Below are 14,480 nucleotides of genomic sequence, written 5' to 3'. Positions count from 1 at the left end.
TGACTATGATGAAATTTGGGTTAGATTAACGTATATAAGGAGAGAGTTGCTGTTTACTTGTTTGGTGGCTTGTTTATTCTACTAATAATAACTACCACTAGTGATAATGTTTTTACAGCCCAGGGACCAGAGTGACCATGAATGCTATGTAGTGACTTCCCCTCTACCCACTAAACTGCATAGTACTTATAAGTAACTTAACATTACTTGCATTTAAAATAGTCACTTTAGCATAATAGCATTTTATTCTTGGTTGCGACATTTCTGAGATACAGATCTAGATGATAGCTAGCCTGGATAAGAAAGGTTCCACTGTATACTGAACAGATCTTGGAACTACAATACAGAACTGTAATATAACCTAACAATACATATGACTACATATGCCTAGTATGAGCAATAATTCATACTATATATGCTGAAATTTCTGGACCACTTGCTCTGTCTTCTTGAAATTTCATTCTGTATGGATCTGTGAGAAGGCTAAGTCAGTAAATAGAGGAGGAAGTCAGAAACTTGTAGCTAAAACTGTGTGGAATGTAAAATCCCAGACCCCTTGATTCCTAGCAACATGCAATCTAGGCATGTTTAAAAGAAGCCAAAACAGATATTGATAGTGACAGGTCTCTTTATAAGATTGTGTGGATTGCTCTATTGTGGATGTATATAACCCAGCAGTTCCACATCTAAACAGGCTATATAATGTTGTTTCAGAATTACGCATGCTGATCGTCTGTAAGGTCCATACTATATAAGTACAGAACTCTACTCCCCTACTTGTATTAGCTCTTGGTATTATTTACCACAACACTTCTTATATCCAGACTTTTTAAACAAAAAGAATGTCATCAGTATGTGAAAACCACACTTAACAGTAAGTACACTGCCATACAAACTATTGCACAATGTTGGATGCATTGTCTCTTCTACTTCTTTCACTATGAAATAAGTTAAGCTTCATCACAGGCACATACCTACACATGGAGCAAGAGCATAAGTACACATATTATAGCAGACGTGAAAGTATATTCATACAGAGTACTTACTATACTGTATTATACTGTAATGGCAGAAATTTGACGGGTTATGTATTTTGGAAAATTGACCAATATGCCTATCAATTTTGAATTCATGGAACCTCTTGTACGCAGGTGTTTGCACTAACTGCATACACTAGCTACTGTATACCATAGGAATTTCTGTGGTGTGAAAGCTCAAGTGATAGTCATGGCAACTCAAGTGATATCTACATCCAACCGTTACCGTGACTACAATAAATGCAGTATATATATATTATGGGATGCATCAGTAGAAGAATTTGCGAAGCACCTTGAAAATACTGTTGGCACAAAAATCCTAACATATTACACTACTGGCTGCAGTATGGGACCATCCTCAGTAGCATATCTTGCAATATTAACTGCATCTTTGTCAGAATAGATACAGGTCTCCCCTGGCCCTTGAATTTCTCCACATATCTGGTGTCGAACTTAATTTTCCTTAGGTTTGCTGATTCAATATGCTAGCGGTAAATTGTTTAGTAATCCAAAATTTAGATGGCAACCTATAATATTCTCTGTTTTTCTTTAAGTACTTCCAAGAACAATGCATTCTGCCACTGACAGAAATGCATGCTAACGTCACTCCTGAAATTGGGTTTAATACACCAGCTATTTGGCAGATTTAAAATTTGATGATATAAGAGAAAATGTCAAGATTAATTCCTTGCCAAATTTTCCACGTAACTATACTAAATTAATTACTAAACGGCTTTATACACACATTAAAAATCTATACAGCCAGAAGTTGCAGTCCCTTCATGATAATGTCTGGCAACTGTTGCCTAGATACATATCTAGCCATGCAATTATGGCCACTCACATTTTTGTAAAAGGATGTACACAGATGTGTGCTAAAGAAACATTAGTACAAGGGAGATGACTGGCAGATACATTTAGACTTTTTTAAATTATTTAAAAAGGTCATGCAGTCTAAGAAAAATAGTGCCCGGTTGAACAAAATTAAAGGTCACCAGATACCTTAAAACAAGACAGAACTTACTTGTGTACACGCGTGACTGGTGATAAAGCCGAATTCTGCTCCAATCTACCTAACAATTGTACCACAACATGACGTAATGCAAAATTCTGTATAATGTATAATGCACCAGTCAATATATTACCCCACCTACTCCCATAGGTGGGGCTTTACAGGGATACTGCATGACACATAATTGTTACCCCACCATGAGGCATTATACAACTGTTTATTAAACCATTTAAGCACCCAAATGTTTTTTGCTGCTACAATATGTATGACATCAAATCCCTGTGTTGTAACTGGGGCTTATTGTGGGGATTTGACATGTTAGGTTTGCCAAACTATGACTTTAACGTGAGTCAAATCCCCACCAATAACCCCATATATCCTCAGGGGGATGGTGAGGCAATACATTAATAGGTGTATAGGTACAGGGCTGATTGAATAGTCTTGTGTGGCCAGACAACTTTTTTCTCTTTGTCATTGGGTTTTATTGAGAAAAAATGTCTGGAACACCATGCTCATCTTGACATGTCACAAGGTCCTGAATGACTAATAGTTGATTTGATCTATGGTAGACTCAAGGCAGCTTTAGACATTGATGATTTGTAAATACATGTTTGTAATTTATGGATGCAAATAGCTACTATTTGAAAATGTATCACGTTTGTTTGGTTAACACCACCCAATTATTGCAGGTATGTCCAGTAATGCCACAGATTGTCTATGTGCTCTCAAGACTTCCTAAATGTCCCATTTAGGAGATAAGGATAAAGACTGTGATACCATGATATGTCTATCTGTCCTGGGATTAATAGGACAACATTTGGACAAAACTTACATGGTAGGGCCCAATCCCATGGTTCTCCATCCTTTTTGTCCCTGGAATATAAAGGATATTTGGGAGATTTGATAATCCTTACTACACAGTAGGGTCAAATCCCATTGTCTTGTCCATCCTTTTTGTCCTTGGGATTAATAGGACAACACTTGTGACATTTGACAATCTGTACTGCAAAGAGGGCCCAATCCCATTGTCCTGTCCGTTCTTTTTGTCCCTGGGATATATAGGATAACATTTGGGAGATTTGAAAATCCTTACTGCAAAGTAGGGTCAAATCCCATTGTCCTGTTCATCCTTTTTGTCCCTGGGATTAATAGGACAACCCTTGGGACATTGGACAATGTGTACTGCAAAGTTGTCCCTGGGATTAATAGGACAACAGTTGGGAGATTTGACAATCTGTACTGCAAAGCGGGCCCAATCCCATTGTCCTGTCCGTTCTTTTTGTCCCTGGGATATATAGGATAACGTTTGGGAGATTTGAGAATCCTTACTGCATAGTAGGGTCAAAACCCATTCTCCTGTCTGTCCTTTTTGTCCCTGGGATTAATAGGACAACACTTGGGTTATTTAATCTGTACTGCAAAGAGGGCCCAATCCCATCTGTCCTTTTTGTCCCTGGGATAGATAGGATAACATTTGGGAGATTTGAGAATCATTACTGCACAGTAGGGCCCAATCCCTTTGTCCTGTCCGTCTTTTTTGTCCCTGGGATATATAGGATAACAGTTGGGAGATTTGAGAATCCTAGGGTTAAGTCCCATTGTCCTGTCCATCCTTTTTGTCCCTGGGATTAATAGGACAACACTTGGGACATTTGACAATCTGTACTGCAAAGAGGGCCCAATCCCATTGTCCTGTCCGTTCTTTTTGTCCCTGGGATATATAGGATAACACTTGGGACATTTGACAATCTGTACTGCAAAGAAGGCCCAATCCCATTGTCCTGTCCGTCCTTTTTGTCCCTGGGATTAATAGGACAACGCTGGGGACAATTGACAATCTGTACTGCAAAGAGGGCCAATCCCATTGTCCTGTCCATCCTTTTTGTCCCTGGGATTAATAGGACAACACTTGGGACAATTGACAATCTGTACTGCAAAGAGGGCCCAATCCCATTATCCTGTCCGTCCTTTGTGTCCCTGGGATTAATAGGACAACACTTATTCTTACTGCACATTAGGGCCCAATCCCATGGTCCTGTCCGTCCTTTTTGTCCCTGGAATTAATAGGATAACATTTGGGACATTTGACAATCTGTACTGCAAAGAGGCCCCAATCCCATTGTCCTGTCCGTCCTTTTTGTCCTTGGGGTTAATAGGACAACACTTGGGACAATTGACAATTTGTACTGCAAAGAGGGCCCAATCCTATTGTCCTGTCCGTCCTTTTTGTCCCTGGGATTAATAGGACAACACTTAGGACTTTTGAGAAATTTCACTGCACACTAGTGCCTAATAACATGGTTTTGTCCATACTTTGTTATCAATGGACAAGATTTTGGACACTTCGGAATCCTGTTCATCCTCTAAATCCACCCTGATTGTTCATATCATGGTTGTCTGAAATATCAATTAGAAACTAATTATAATGCTGCCAAGGTGCATCCTAGCAAAGATACAATATATGACAGTTTCTGGTTATTTGTCACATATCTTACAGAAGTATGTCAAAAACCCAAGCCTTATTTTGTGTGGTCCCTTCTTTATCAATTTCAATTCATATTATAATAATGAGCCAAATAGTAATCAAAGCAAATACACATGTTACACATTTTTATGGATATATAGTACAGTACTATCACTGTATACAGCAGAGTCTACATGTAAGAAGACAGTTTAAGTTTCTTTACTTCACGTTCATTGTGTAGGTCACATATGTAAAGTAAAAAGAAGAGATAGATGTACCGATTCATATGTTTTGTGATCTTTCCATAACATGACAGCCACAAGAAAACTTGTTCACACACCTCAGTATCAACCTATGTAGATATATTCATACTGTATGACATTATAAAGTTAGTTGATTCATCACTACTTTAAAAGTTGTAGTATGTACAGTCAGTGTGTGTGTGCGTGTGCGTGTGTGCGTGTGTGTGTGTGTGTGTGATGTAAATTATGGAGGGTACCAAATATGGTAATATCCTATATTGATGTCACCAAAAGAAGCTGATAAGTGACAGTTGATCTGATGTTTGCACTACACATGTACAGTTCTTAAACAAATTACATTACAATGACATGTACATTTTGCTTTACTCTATGCCTGTGGTGACAATGGACTTGGCTTCTATTGCACAAAATCAAGTAAACTAGGTACCCAAAAACATTTTATATTAATGTATATTTCCATGAAATCTAAACGGATTGTTTCACATTACTCAGAATTATAATGACTAAGCTGGTACAGAAAGTTTCTTTGTCTATTTTATTTATTCAGTACTATAACTGCTCATTTTTCAAGACTGCATGTTATTCGCAGTTCAGAAAGAAAACATCAGAATCAAGTGTATTTATAGGGCTTCTTGTAGGATATCACTGGTTGTAGAGTAAACCATATGCCATGTTACCAATCAGCCCACAGATGAAGTGGAAAACCAATGTGTTTATGAATGCTATTACATAAATGTGACCGTATTTTGGGAAATGATCCTTTTCCACACATGGCAAAATCTGTAGAAAGTATATGCTTATTATGCATAGCAAAGGAAATAAAATTGATTGCTGCATGCCAAATGCAATGAAGTGTGGCTTCTAACTTATTCATGCATACAGGAAAATATCAAGAAAGGGCTATTTTCTGTGTATATGTGTTTTGTTGTTACTACATGTTGTTAGTATCTGTTCGACTGTAGCTTCAATAAATGATTAACAACTTTTGATCAATGATGTAGAAGCATTTGCATAGATGTTAGACATCATAATAATTATTAGCTATACTTACATCATCCAAATCACTATGGCTGTGTGGGTCACAGTTCTCCCTACACCATGGATCTGTGTGGCCTCTCATGTGTAGCTTATCAATCACAATATTAATGCCTGCTATGCACTGTGCAGTATCAGACATTTTCACACGTTTTGTTTGTCTTGAATACTTTCGTAAATGACAACCATCATCATAGCATATGAATTCTACAGATATGTAACACAAAAATTATTTTCACTGGCTGAAGAAATTAGTTAATATTGTGCCTGTGTACTTTCATTAGTTACTGTTACAGCATTTAAATATTGTGTCAGCTCAACTGATCGTACTGTACATACATGCATAATCATGACAGAAAGAGGATTTACATACTTAGATTAGAGGCAACACTTGGGAGATTTTCAAAAAGTCATGTAGTTGTCCATACACTTGACTGTTTGATTCTGCATTGAACAGCTCGCTTAATGATGAAATTACTCCACAAGGCCACAACATTGCCAAAACTCCTAGACATTTATATAAGATAATATGTCTATTACAACTGTCATCTCCTGCTACATTTATGCATTAAGATGGATTTAGCTACATACACACACCAGACACAACCTAAGCCCTTGTTTCTCCTTAATAATACTTGTTACATGAACCAGCTATCCAAACATTTAGTGGCACTCTGAAGCTTTTTAAATGCTGCAACTCTTTTTTGAAAAGCACTTTAATATGGGAAAGAACAAACTAGTAGAGTTATGAGGCCTTAAAAGTATCCCATACATTTAGTAGTATAGACGTTTCAGGAGTGTGACTTTCTCAACAATTAGTATTACAAACTTGACAAGTACTATATATATATATATATATAGAATACATATGGGACCACGAAGTATAGAACCCAGCAAGCATACAATCATTGAATACAAGTTTTCACAGCAAATTATGTTTTTTTATTAAATCCTTGGACAATTTGCTATGATCATAAATTATATGTAATTACCACTTTCAGGCCTCAGATCAAAGGAATTCCAGAGGATAAATTTACCATGAAATTTGCCATGTATGCTTCTTTACAGGGAGACAACTAAATGTGTTCGCTAGTGTACATTGAGATGTATCTCTGGAAAGTGGTTGCACTTCAAATCAGCAAGCCACTTTCATCAAAGCAAGCATAGCCTTGATGTGGATGAAGTATAGTGGTACTGCCCTCTGTTTGTTTTGTACAGGCTCAGATTGAAATCGATTATGGGAATAGATTAATGCTCACGTGATTCTTGCCAGAAGAAGCACTCAGATGAAAGCATCCCAATATCTTTGCCATTCTACGAGTTGGGAAATGTTAGCTAAAGGTGAGAACTACTGTTATAGTGCATAGAGAGCTTGCATGGCGCCAATAATCCTTAACAACTGTTGCTAGTCAGCTATACTTGGGGCAAGTTTCAATGGGGCCAAATGAGACGAATACTGTAGGTTCGTCACCACAAGCTGCCAACAACTAGTATCACTGTCAGATGTGGATAAGGTTGGAATAAATATTGAAAACTAGGTTTAATACAGATAAGCACATTTTTAATTTTTGATAGATTAATGGCGTATTTTAATGCTTTTTGACCACAGCTATCCTGGTTTATACAAGTGACTATACTAGAGAGCATGTCACATTCTCTGCTTAACCATTGAGAATGATGGCAGCCTTCGCTCTCTGCCCTCAAGCATGGCTGACCAGCAATGGTTGCTAAGCATTTTGCTACACGCGTTTCATATGCAACCTCTCTATTCACAAGTGTTTCAGCACATTATTGAAATAAGACCACACAAGTTACAGTTAACCACTCTACAACAAAGTTTATCCCTTTAGGTCTTCATTATACATTATAATTGGTCTTTGAACAACATGATAGCATTAAATCACTTGCAAACTCCCCGAGATTTGCCCCACTTGACTTTTCTGTGATATCCTTAGGGATTGTATGTTTATTATACAAATGTAGCTATAATATTATGTGCTGCCTAGCCATAATCAAATCTTGGTAGTCGCACTCATACTGGCATCACCTGGTTAAGGCTATTAGTCTGAAACATGAGTGTTACATATTAGCTGTAACATGGGCACTTGGAATTTTCCCGATATGGATGCCTCCAGCCCTCAGGCTTTTATCAGTATGCATATCAGGTATATCCCTCGTGCCCATGTTACAACTATCACATACACACAAACACACACACACCACAAACACACACACCACACATACTGTACACACACACACACACACATGTACACACACAACACACACACATGTACACACACACACACACATATATACTGTATTTACAGCAAACAAGGAGTGTACTGAAATATAAATATGGATAACAGTCTGTGTTTATGCATACCAATAAATCCAAAACACATTACAAATGTGACTGGATCTACAAAAAGGTGTATATTATTACTGTAGCCTTCTAATGGCTTGAAGATTGTCCTGTCTAACATATGTAGTAGTGGTAACATGGGCACGAGTGCGTATATTTCAGGCAAATCACAAGTGCCTATGTTACAACTAATACATTCCACTTGGGTGACTCACCTGCAAGTGTGCATGGAACTTGCAGGAATGCTTTGCGAGTGTATTTATATGGGACCATGTGAATTTCGATTGTGGATAACGTCGTAAGAGCAACGACAAGGCGCTACTGAGAGGCCGAATGTAAGTGTATCGTCACGAGCATGTAGATTGCTTCGATTGTGGGTATGCAAATAAACACAGGGAAGCCCAAATACGAGCTGAACAGCTAATAATGAAGCTTAAGTGCACTATAAAGTACTTACTATACTAGCCATGAATATACTAAAGCAGTGATTATGTTTACAGCACTATGGTGGCCTAGCCAATTAAGCGCCACGCCCAGTTACTACGCGTGTGTGACATCGCACCAGTGGTCATCTTCTTTTCCAAGTCCATGACCTGTGCTTTGGCTCACTTTACAAATACCAAAACCCACAATCGATCCTGTAAAGTGTCGCTATATTAAAGCAGAAGAGATCACAGAGTTCATCAAAGAAATCGAATGATTTCTAAGAATGCTTGGAATGCATTAATGAGAATAGGAGGTAGTATGTACAAGTTATATCACTCCCAGGAGGGATATAACTTGTATATACTACCTCCTGTTCTCGTTAATGCATTCCTGAGCACTGATAGCAGTGCTATTATACCACTTATGTACCTTCTCTTCCTTTTGAAGTGAGGTGTGAAAGTGGTATATATATATACTAGCATCGGTACCTGCCCTATGTGCAGGACCATTCACATTTTCACATTAGCAAGCCTAATAATGTGAACATGGAGTTAACTAATTGCATGTAAGCTAACCAATAATTACTAAGACATGTGCAACTTATGTGGTGCTATCCTATCATGCAGGCACTGTAAAATTGTGGTCAACAGTATTTACAGCAGTTATAACTATTATACTGCAAGCAAAGGGTTGAGCAAAATTAACTTAATACACAGGTACACACTTAATCACATCACAAAGAATTGAAGTTACAAAGAGAAGGCACTTACTCTAATAGACCACACAGGAGAATCACACAAACAAACATACAGGCACCCAATTGGCTTTCCCACGTCTGCCCTATACCTATCAAATGTGCTACTGTATACGTTTCCAACAGTCTGCATGCTGTGAGCAAGCTATGAACCTTAGAATAAGTAAAAAGTTAAGTTTGAAGAACTATGCACTCAAAAGGTAGACAATATGAAAAAAAAGTTATGTCTGTGGCTGGATTCAAACCCACAGCCTACATTGCCAATAACCACAACAACTTCAGGGAGGTGCTATACCAGCTGAGCTGTTTGTCCTGTGGTTAGCAATGGAATGCAGCTGAAGTTTTCTCTACATCATGGCCTTCAACGTGCTGTAGTGGATGAAGGAACAACTGTACGTGTAGGACCATTTCACATTTTCACATTAACCACACAATAACTGGGGTCTATAAACAACAATGAACGAACAACAGCAATAAACAAACAAACAAACAATATGAATGAAGCATTAAAGATCATGTCCTTAAGTACCATACATGGTGATATTATGGATCTTATTCTACCATCATGCAAGTCTAATAATTAAGTTACAGTGATGTGAATATGGAGTTAACTAAACAACAGAATTTCATGTAGGCTAAACCAATAATTACTAAGACATATGCAAATCATGTGGTGCTATCCTATCATGCAGGTACTGTAATAATGTGGTCAACAGTATTTAAAGCGCTTGTAGCTATACTGCAAGCAGTAAAATTAACTTAATACACAGGTACACACTTCATCACATCACAAAGAATTGGAGTTACAAATAGCAATACCAGGATGATATGAACTTATATGAGACTAAAAAGTGAGTTAGAAAAAGTATGTACCAAAAGGTATAAAAAAGTTGTGTCACTGGTAGGATTTGAACCCACACCCTACACAGTAGTACTTCAGGGAGGTGCTTTACCAGCTGAGTTGTTTATCGTCACGGTGTGGTTAGCAATGGAATGCAGCTGACGTTTTCTCTACATCATGGCCTTTAGTGTGCTGTAGCTGACGAAGGAACACACGCAGAAGCTTGCAATAAACTTTGCGACATAGCCAGATGTTGAGCGTTTAATTTCACGTGTGAATCGTCTCGATTTGTGCACAGATTGCTGGGTAATCATTGTCAATAGCTAAGATACGAAAAAGTGTGTCACAAAAAGGTGGCACTAAGAAGAAAAAAAAGTTGTCATGGGCTGGAATCGAACCCTGGACCTTTGGGTTAACAGTTCTAGTTTTGTTGTTGAGAAGGTTAAGGGCTGGTCTGCAGAGGTTAAGAGGTTATCAAGATTTGCGGAGAGTCAGCCCCATGCTGCATACTGTGCCTTCACCCATGGTCTATCCAGTCGTTGGCTGTTTGTTTTTCGAACAGTTCCTTGTGTGTGTGATGCTTTTCAGCCACTTGAAGATATGATTCACCAAGTATTTATTCCTACTTTAACTGGCTGTTCACCGCCCAGTGATAGTTCACGGCTCCTGTTTGCCCTTCCTGCTCGGTGGGGAGGCCTGGGTATTTTTGTCCCCACAAGAAGATGTGTTAGTGAGTTGGCTGCATCTCGTGATGTCGCGGAACCTCTTAGCCAATGTATATTGAATCATGATTTGAGTTTTGTTGAGGCTGTTGCCTCTCAGCAGGCCAGAAAGGCCCTTTTAAGGAAAGCCAAATCTGAACACTGTTCTACACAATTTGCTGAGCTATACCAACAGCTTGGGCCTTCCTTGAGGCGTGCGATGGACTTGGCTACTGTTAGAGGTGCTTCAAGCTGGCTCACCACCTTACCTTTGAGTGAGCATGGTTTCACTCTCCATAGATCTGCTTTCCAGGATGCTTTGGCTTTGAGGTATGGTTGGTCCCCACTTCATCCTCCTTCCCTTTGTGCTTGCGGAACCTCCTTTTCTGTTGAGCATGCTTTGTCCTGTCCCAAAGGGGGTTTACCTTCCTTGCGTCATAACGAGATTAGGGACCTTACTGCTACCCTTCTTACTGAGGTTTGCTCCCAGGTGTGTGTTGAGCCAGAGTTACAGCCGGTTCAGCATTCTGATGAGTTCCCTCTTGCCACCTCTAATACTCAGGATTCGGCTCGCTTGGATGTTGCTGTAAACGGCTTCTGGGGTGGTTGTTCGGAGAGATGTTTCATTGATGTCCGTATTTTTAACCCTTTTGCTCCTTCTAATAGTTCCTCCTCTCTGTCGTCCACCTTTAGGAAGCATGAAAAGGTTAAGCATCATGCTTATGGTCAGCGGGTTCGAGAAGTGGAGCATGCCACTTTCACTCCAATTGTTTTGGCTGCCACTGGCGGTTTAGCCCATGAGGCTACTGTTTTTTATAAGCGACTTGCTTCTATTCTGGCCAAAAAGTGGGGAGATGATTATTCTGTGGTTCTGGGTTGGCTGCGTTGTTGCCTGAGCTTTTCGTTGTTGCGCTCGGCAATTCAGTGTATTCGTGGGGCACGGTCTTCCATTTGTGTTTACACCAGGACTCCACAGTCAGTGGACTTAGTGACTGTGGAATCCCATTTGTCTGCTTAATTTTGTTCAGTTGTCCAGCACTTGCAATCTGTGCTGGGGGTGGTAGGAAAGGGCAGTCCATCAAGCCCGGGTTAAAAAAACAAAAAACAAAAAACAGTTCTAGGCGCTAACACTTTGGCTGTTTGTTCGTGGTTTTGACAGGAATGTAAGTTAAGCTTTCCTCTATACCAACGTCTTCAAAGCTTTATAGAGAACGAACGGAAGCAGGTAGCGATTTGTAACAACAAACATGGAGTTGCCAGATGATGAGTGCTTAATTTCGTTAAAGTCTCATGTCGATACGTGCTTTGGTTGTTGAGTTACGGGCGTTGGAGACAGACAGACAGCCTTTCAGCTTTATATATACATAGCACTATTCGTAGGTGTAATTCTAACATGTGATAGCTATGTTAACAGTTGAGGAGTTACTGATTTTCAAACTTGGAAATTGGAAAGGCTATATAACACCCCGGTTCTTTCACATATCTGGTCACATTGTGAATGCAAAAATAGGGCATATGGGCACATGAAAATTGCCTACTTTTTCGAACTTTGATGCATCATAACTTTGTATTTCATAATTGCTTGGCCATCAAATTTTCAGCACTTATTAAACATTTAGTTGGCTTTACAATACAAGTTACAGCAGAAAAATATTCTTTATCCCAGTACTGTGATATGAGATGATATGGCAGGGTGTAGTTTGTGCCCACATGCCCCATTTTCACAAACCCAGTCACAAATGAAGATACAACAGTGCCTATACATATAGTAAAGCTATGAGACTATGCATATCATTCTAGTTAATTACACATACCGGCTGTTCTATGATTTTGTCGAACAACTTTGTCTTTCTTAGTATTACATTTAGGATACTGTTCCACTTCCTCGTAAAAACACTACAAAATTATTAAAAGTAAGAGAATCATCCACCAGCATACAACACACTCCTTTATATACATGTACATGTATACACACGATGCATAGCTTGTTATCTTAAATTGATTAGTAAAGAGTGTTAGTAATGGTAAAGGTCTGTTGATACATGCACCATAATTTGCTTTTTTTTGTAATTTTTTTCGTCATAAAAATTTTTGTGTAGTAAAAATAATAATAAATATATTTCCCTGAACGACAGTTTGATCCTATGTAAAAAAAATTTTGTAAGAAAATTTTGTACAAGTTTTGTATACAAAAATTATTTTACAATGAAAAAAAAGCAAATTGCAGTAAAGTCTTACACTCCTGTATAATTGGCATTCACAAATATATGGTTGATGTACAAAGTTTGGTCACAAACTATATGTAAGGTGATGGTGATTGCTTTTGTTTCAGCACTGTTATAATGACCTCTACCAATTAGTCAGGTTCACTATGTCAAAAAATACACTTTCATTCAAAGTTTATGGGGATTAGCAAACCTATACATTTTTGGAAAGCTTAGAGCATGAGGAATCTGAAAATCAATGTTTACATTTGCTCAGATTCCTGCAAGGTCACCAATTTTTAATTTCAAAGTGACAGCTAAAAATAACAAATTTCTAATACATCAAGTTTAATTTTGACATAAAAGTTTGATAAATGGACTCAACAAATTCTCTGGTGACATTTTTACACCTCTATTCATTAGAAGTGACAGTTAACCATGAATAATTGAACGTTTTTGCAAAGGGAATAGAAGAATGCCCATTATATGCTGCAATAATTCAGGAATAATTTACAGTGAAAAAAGTTAACGAATATTCTGGAGTATAACTGGTGCAAAGTGTAATTGGTGCAAAGTGTAATTGGTGCAAAGTGTAATTGGTGCAACATATAATTTGACTTCTAATAAAACAGTTCAAGCCTGAACATTTAGATACTCTAATAGAGCAGTCACATAATCTAGTAAAGCAGTCAACGTTTGAGCCTATTTTTTTACTAAACGTGCTTATGCATGTTTAGCATAATTATTACTAGATAAATGTTGAAAGAATTTTCATTTTCAAAGACAGTAGTTGGAATTTGCTTAATGATTTTAAAATAACAATTGGCAAGAATGAATTCACGCTGATCATCAAGAGCAATTTTTTTGCACCAGACAGACTTGCACCAACAAGTTAAAATTGATATATACACAATCTTGAAAATTAGTATCCAATGAAAATTTGCATTCCAGATCGTATATCAGACATATTCAAATAATCTAAAGATTGCCATGGTCAACAAATTGATTCTTATCCAAAAATAAACAAAGGACATTTGGCACATCTAGCCAAGACATTTTTAATGACTGGCTCACAAGTAACTGCTTTAACCATAAAGTTAGATTAAGGATCAAAAAAGTAAAGAAACAATTGAATAGCTAAACAGTAGTGAAACAAAAGAGGTTGCCTAATACTGCAGATGTACTAGTGGACATTTAATCTGCAGTATATAGGCATGCAAACTCTCTTGTTTCACTACTGTTTAGCTATTCCCTTATTTCTTTAATTTTTTGATCCTTAATCCAAGTTTCTACTTATTTGTTTACTGTTTTTGTAACATAATTATGACTGGTGGACCTGCACATATGTTGCATCAAAAGGAGGACAGGCACCTGACAATCT

General features: G+C 38.0%; 2 protein-coding genes across 2 annotated transcripts in view; both read left to right on the top strand.

Moving 5' to 3' along the window:
• The window catches only part of LOC136239797 (uncharacterized), an 81,286-nt gene that overhangs the window by 46,143 nt on the left and 20,663 nt on the right, over positions 1 to 14,480 (top strand). The gene's annotated exons all lie outside the window — the stretch shown is intronic.
• On the top strand, positions 10,959 to 11,975 carry LOC136251493 (uncharacterized). The gene has a single exon (XM_066043956.1). It carries the CDS (start codon positions 11,116 to 11,118, stop codon positions 11,911 to 11,913), a length of 798 nt encoding a protein of 265 aa, XP_065900028.1. The 5' UTR covers positions 10,959 to 11,115; the 3' UTR covers positions 11,914 to 11,975.

The sequence above is a fragment of the Dysidea avara genome, chromosome 1 (genome assembly GCF_963678975.1).
Source record: "Dysidea avara chromosome 1, odDysAvar1.4, whole genome shotgun sequence".
In the NCBI taxonomy this organism is placed as follows: Eukaryota; Metazoa; Porifera; class Demospongiae; order Dictyoceratida; family Dysideidae; genus Dysidea; species Dysidea avara.
This window is presented reverse-complemented; position numbering and strand designations above follow the sequence as displayed.

What these genes read in the sequence shown, in the direction of transcription:
- LOC136251493 (XM_066043956.1), top strand. Translation starts at nt 11,116, where the DNA reads ATGGACTTGGCTACTGTTAGAGGTGCTTCAAGCTGGCTCACCACCTTA.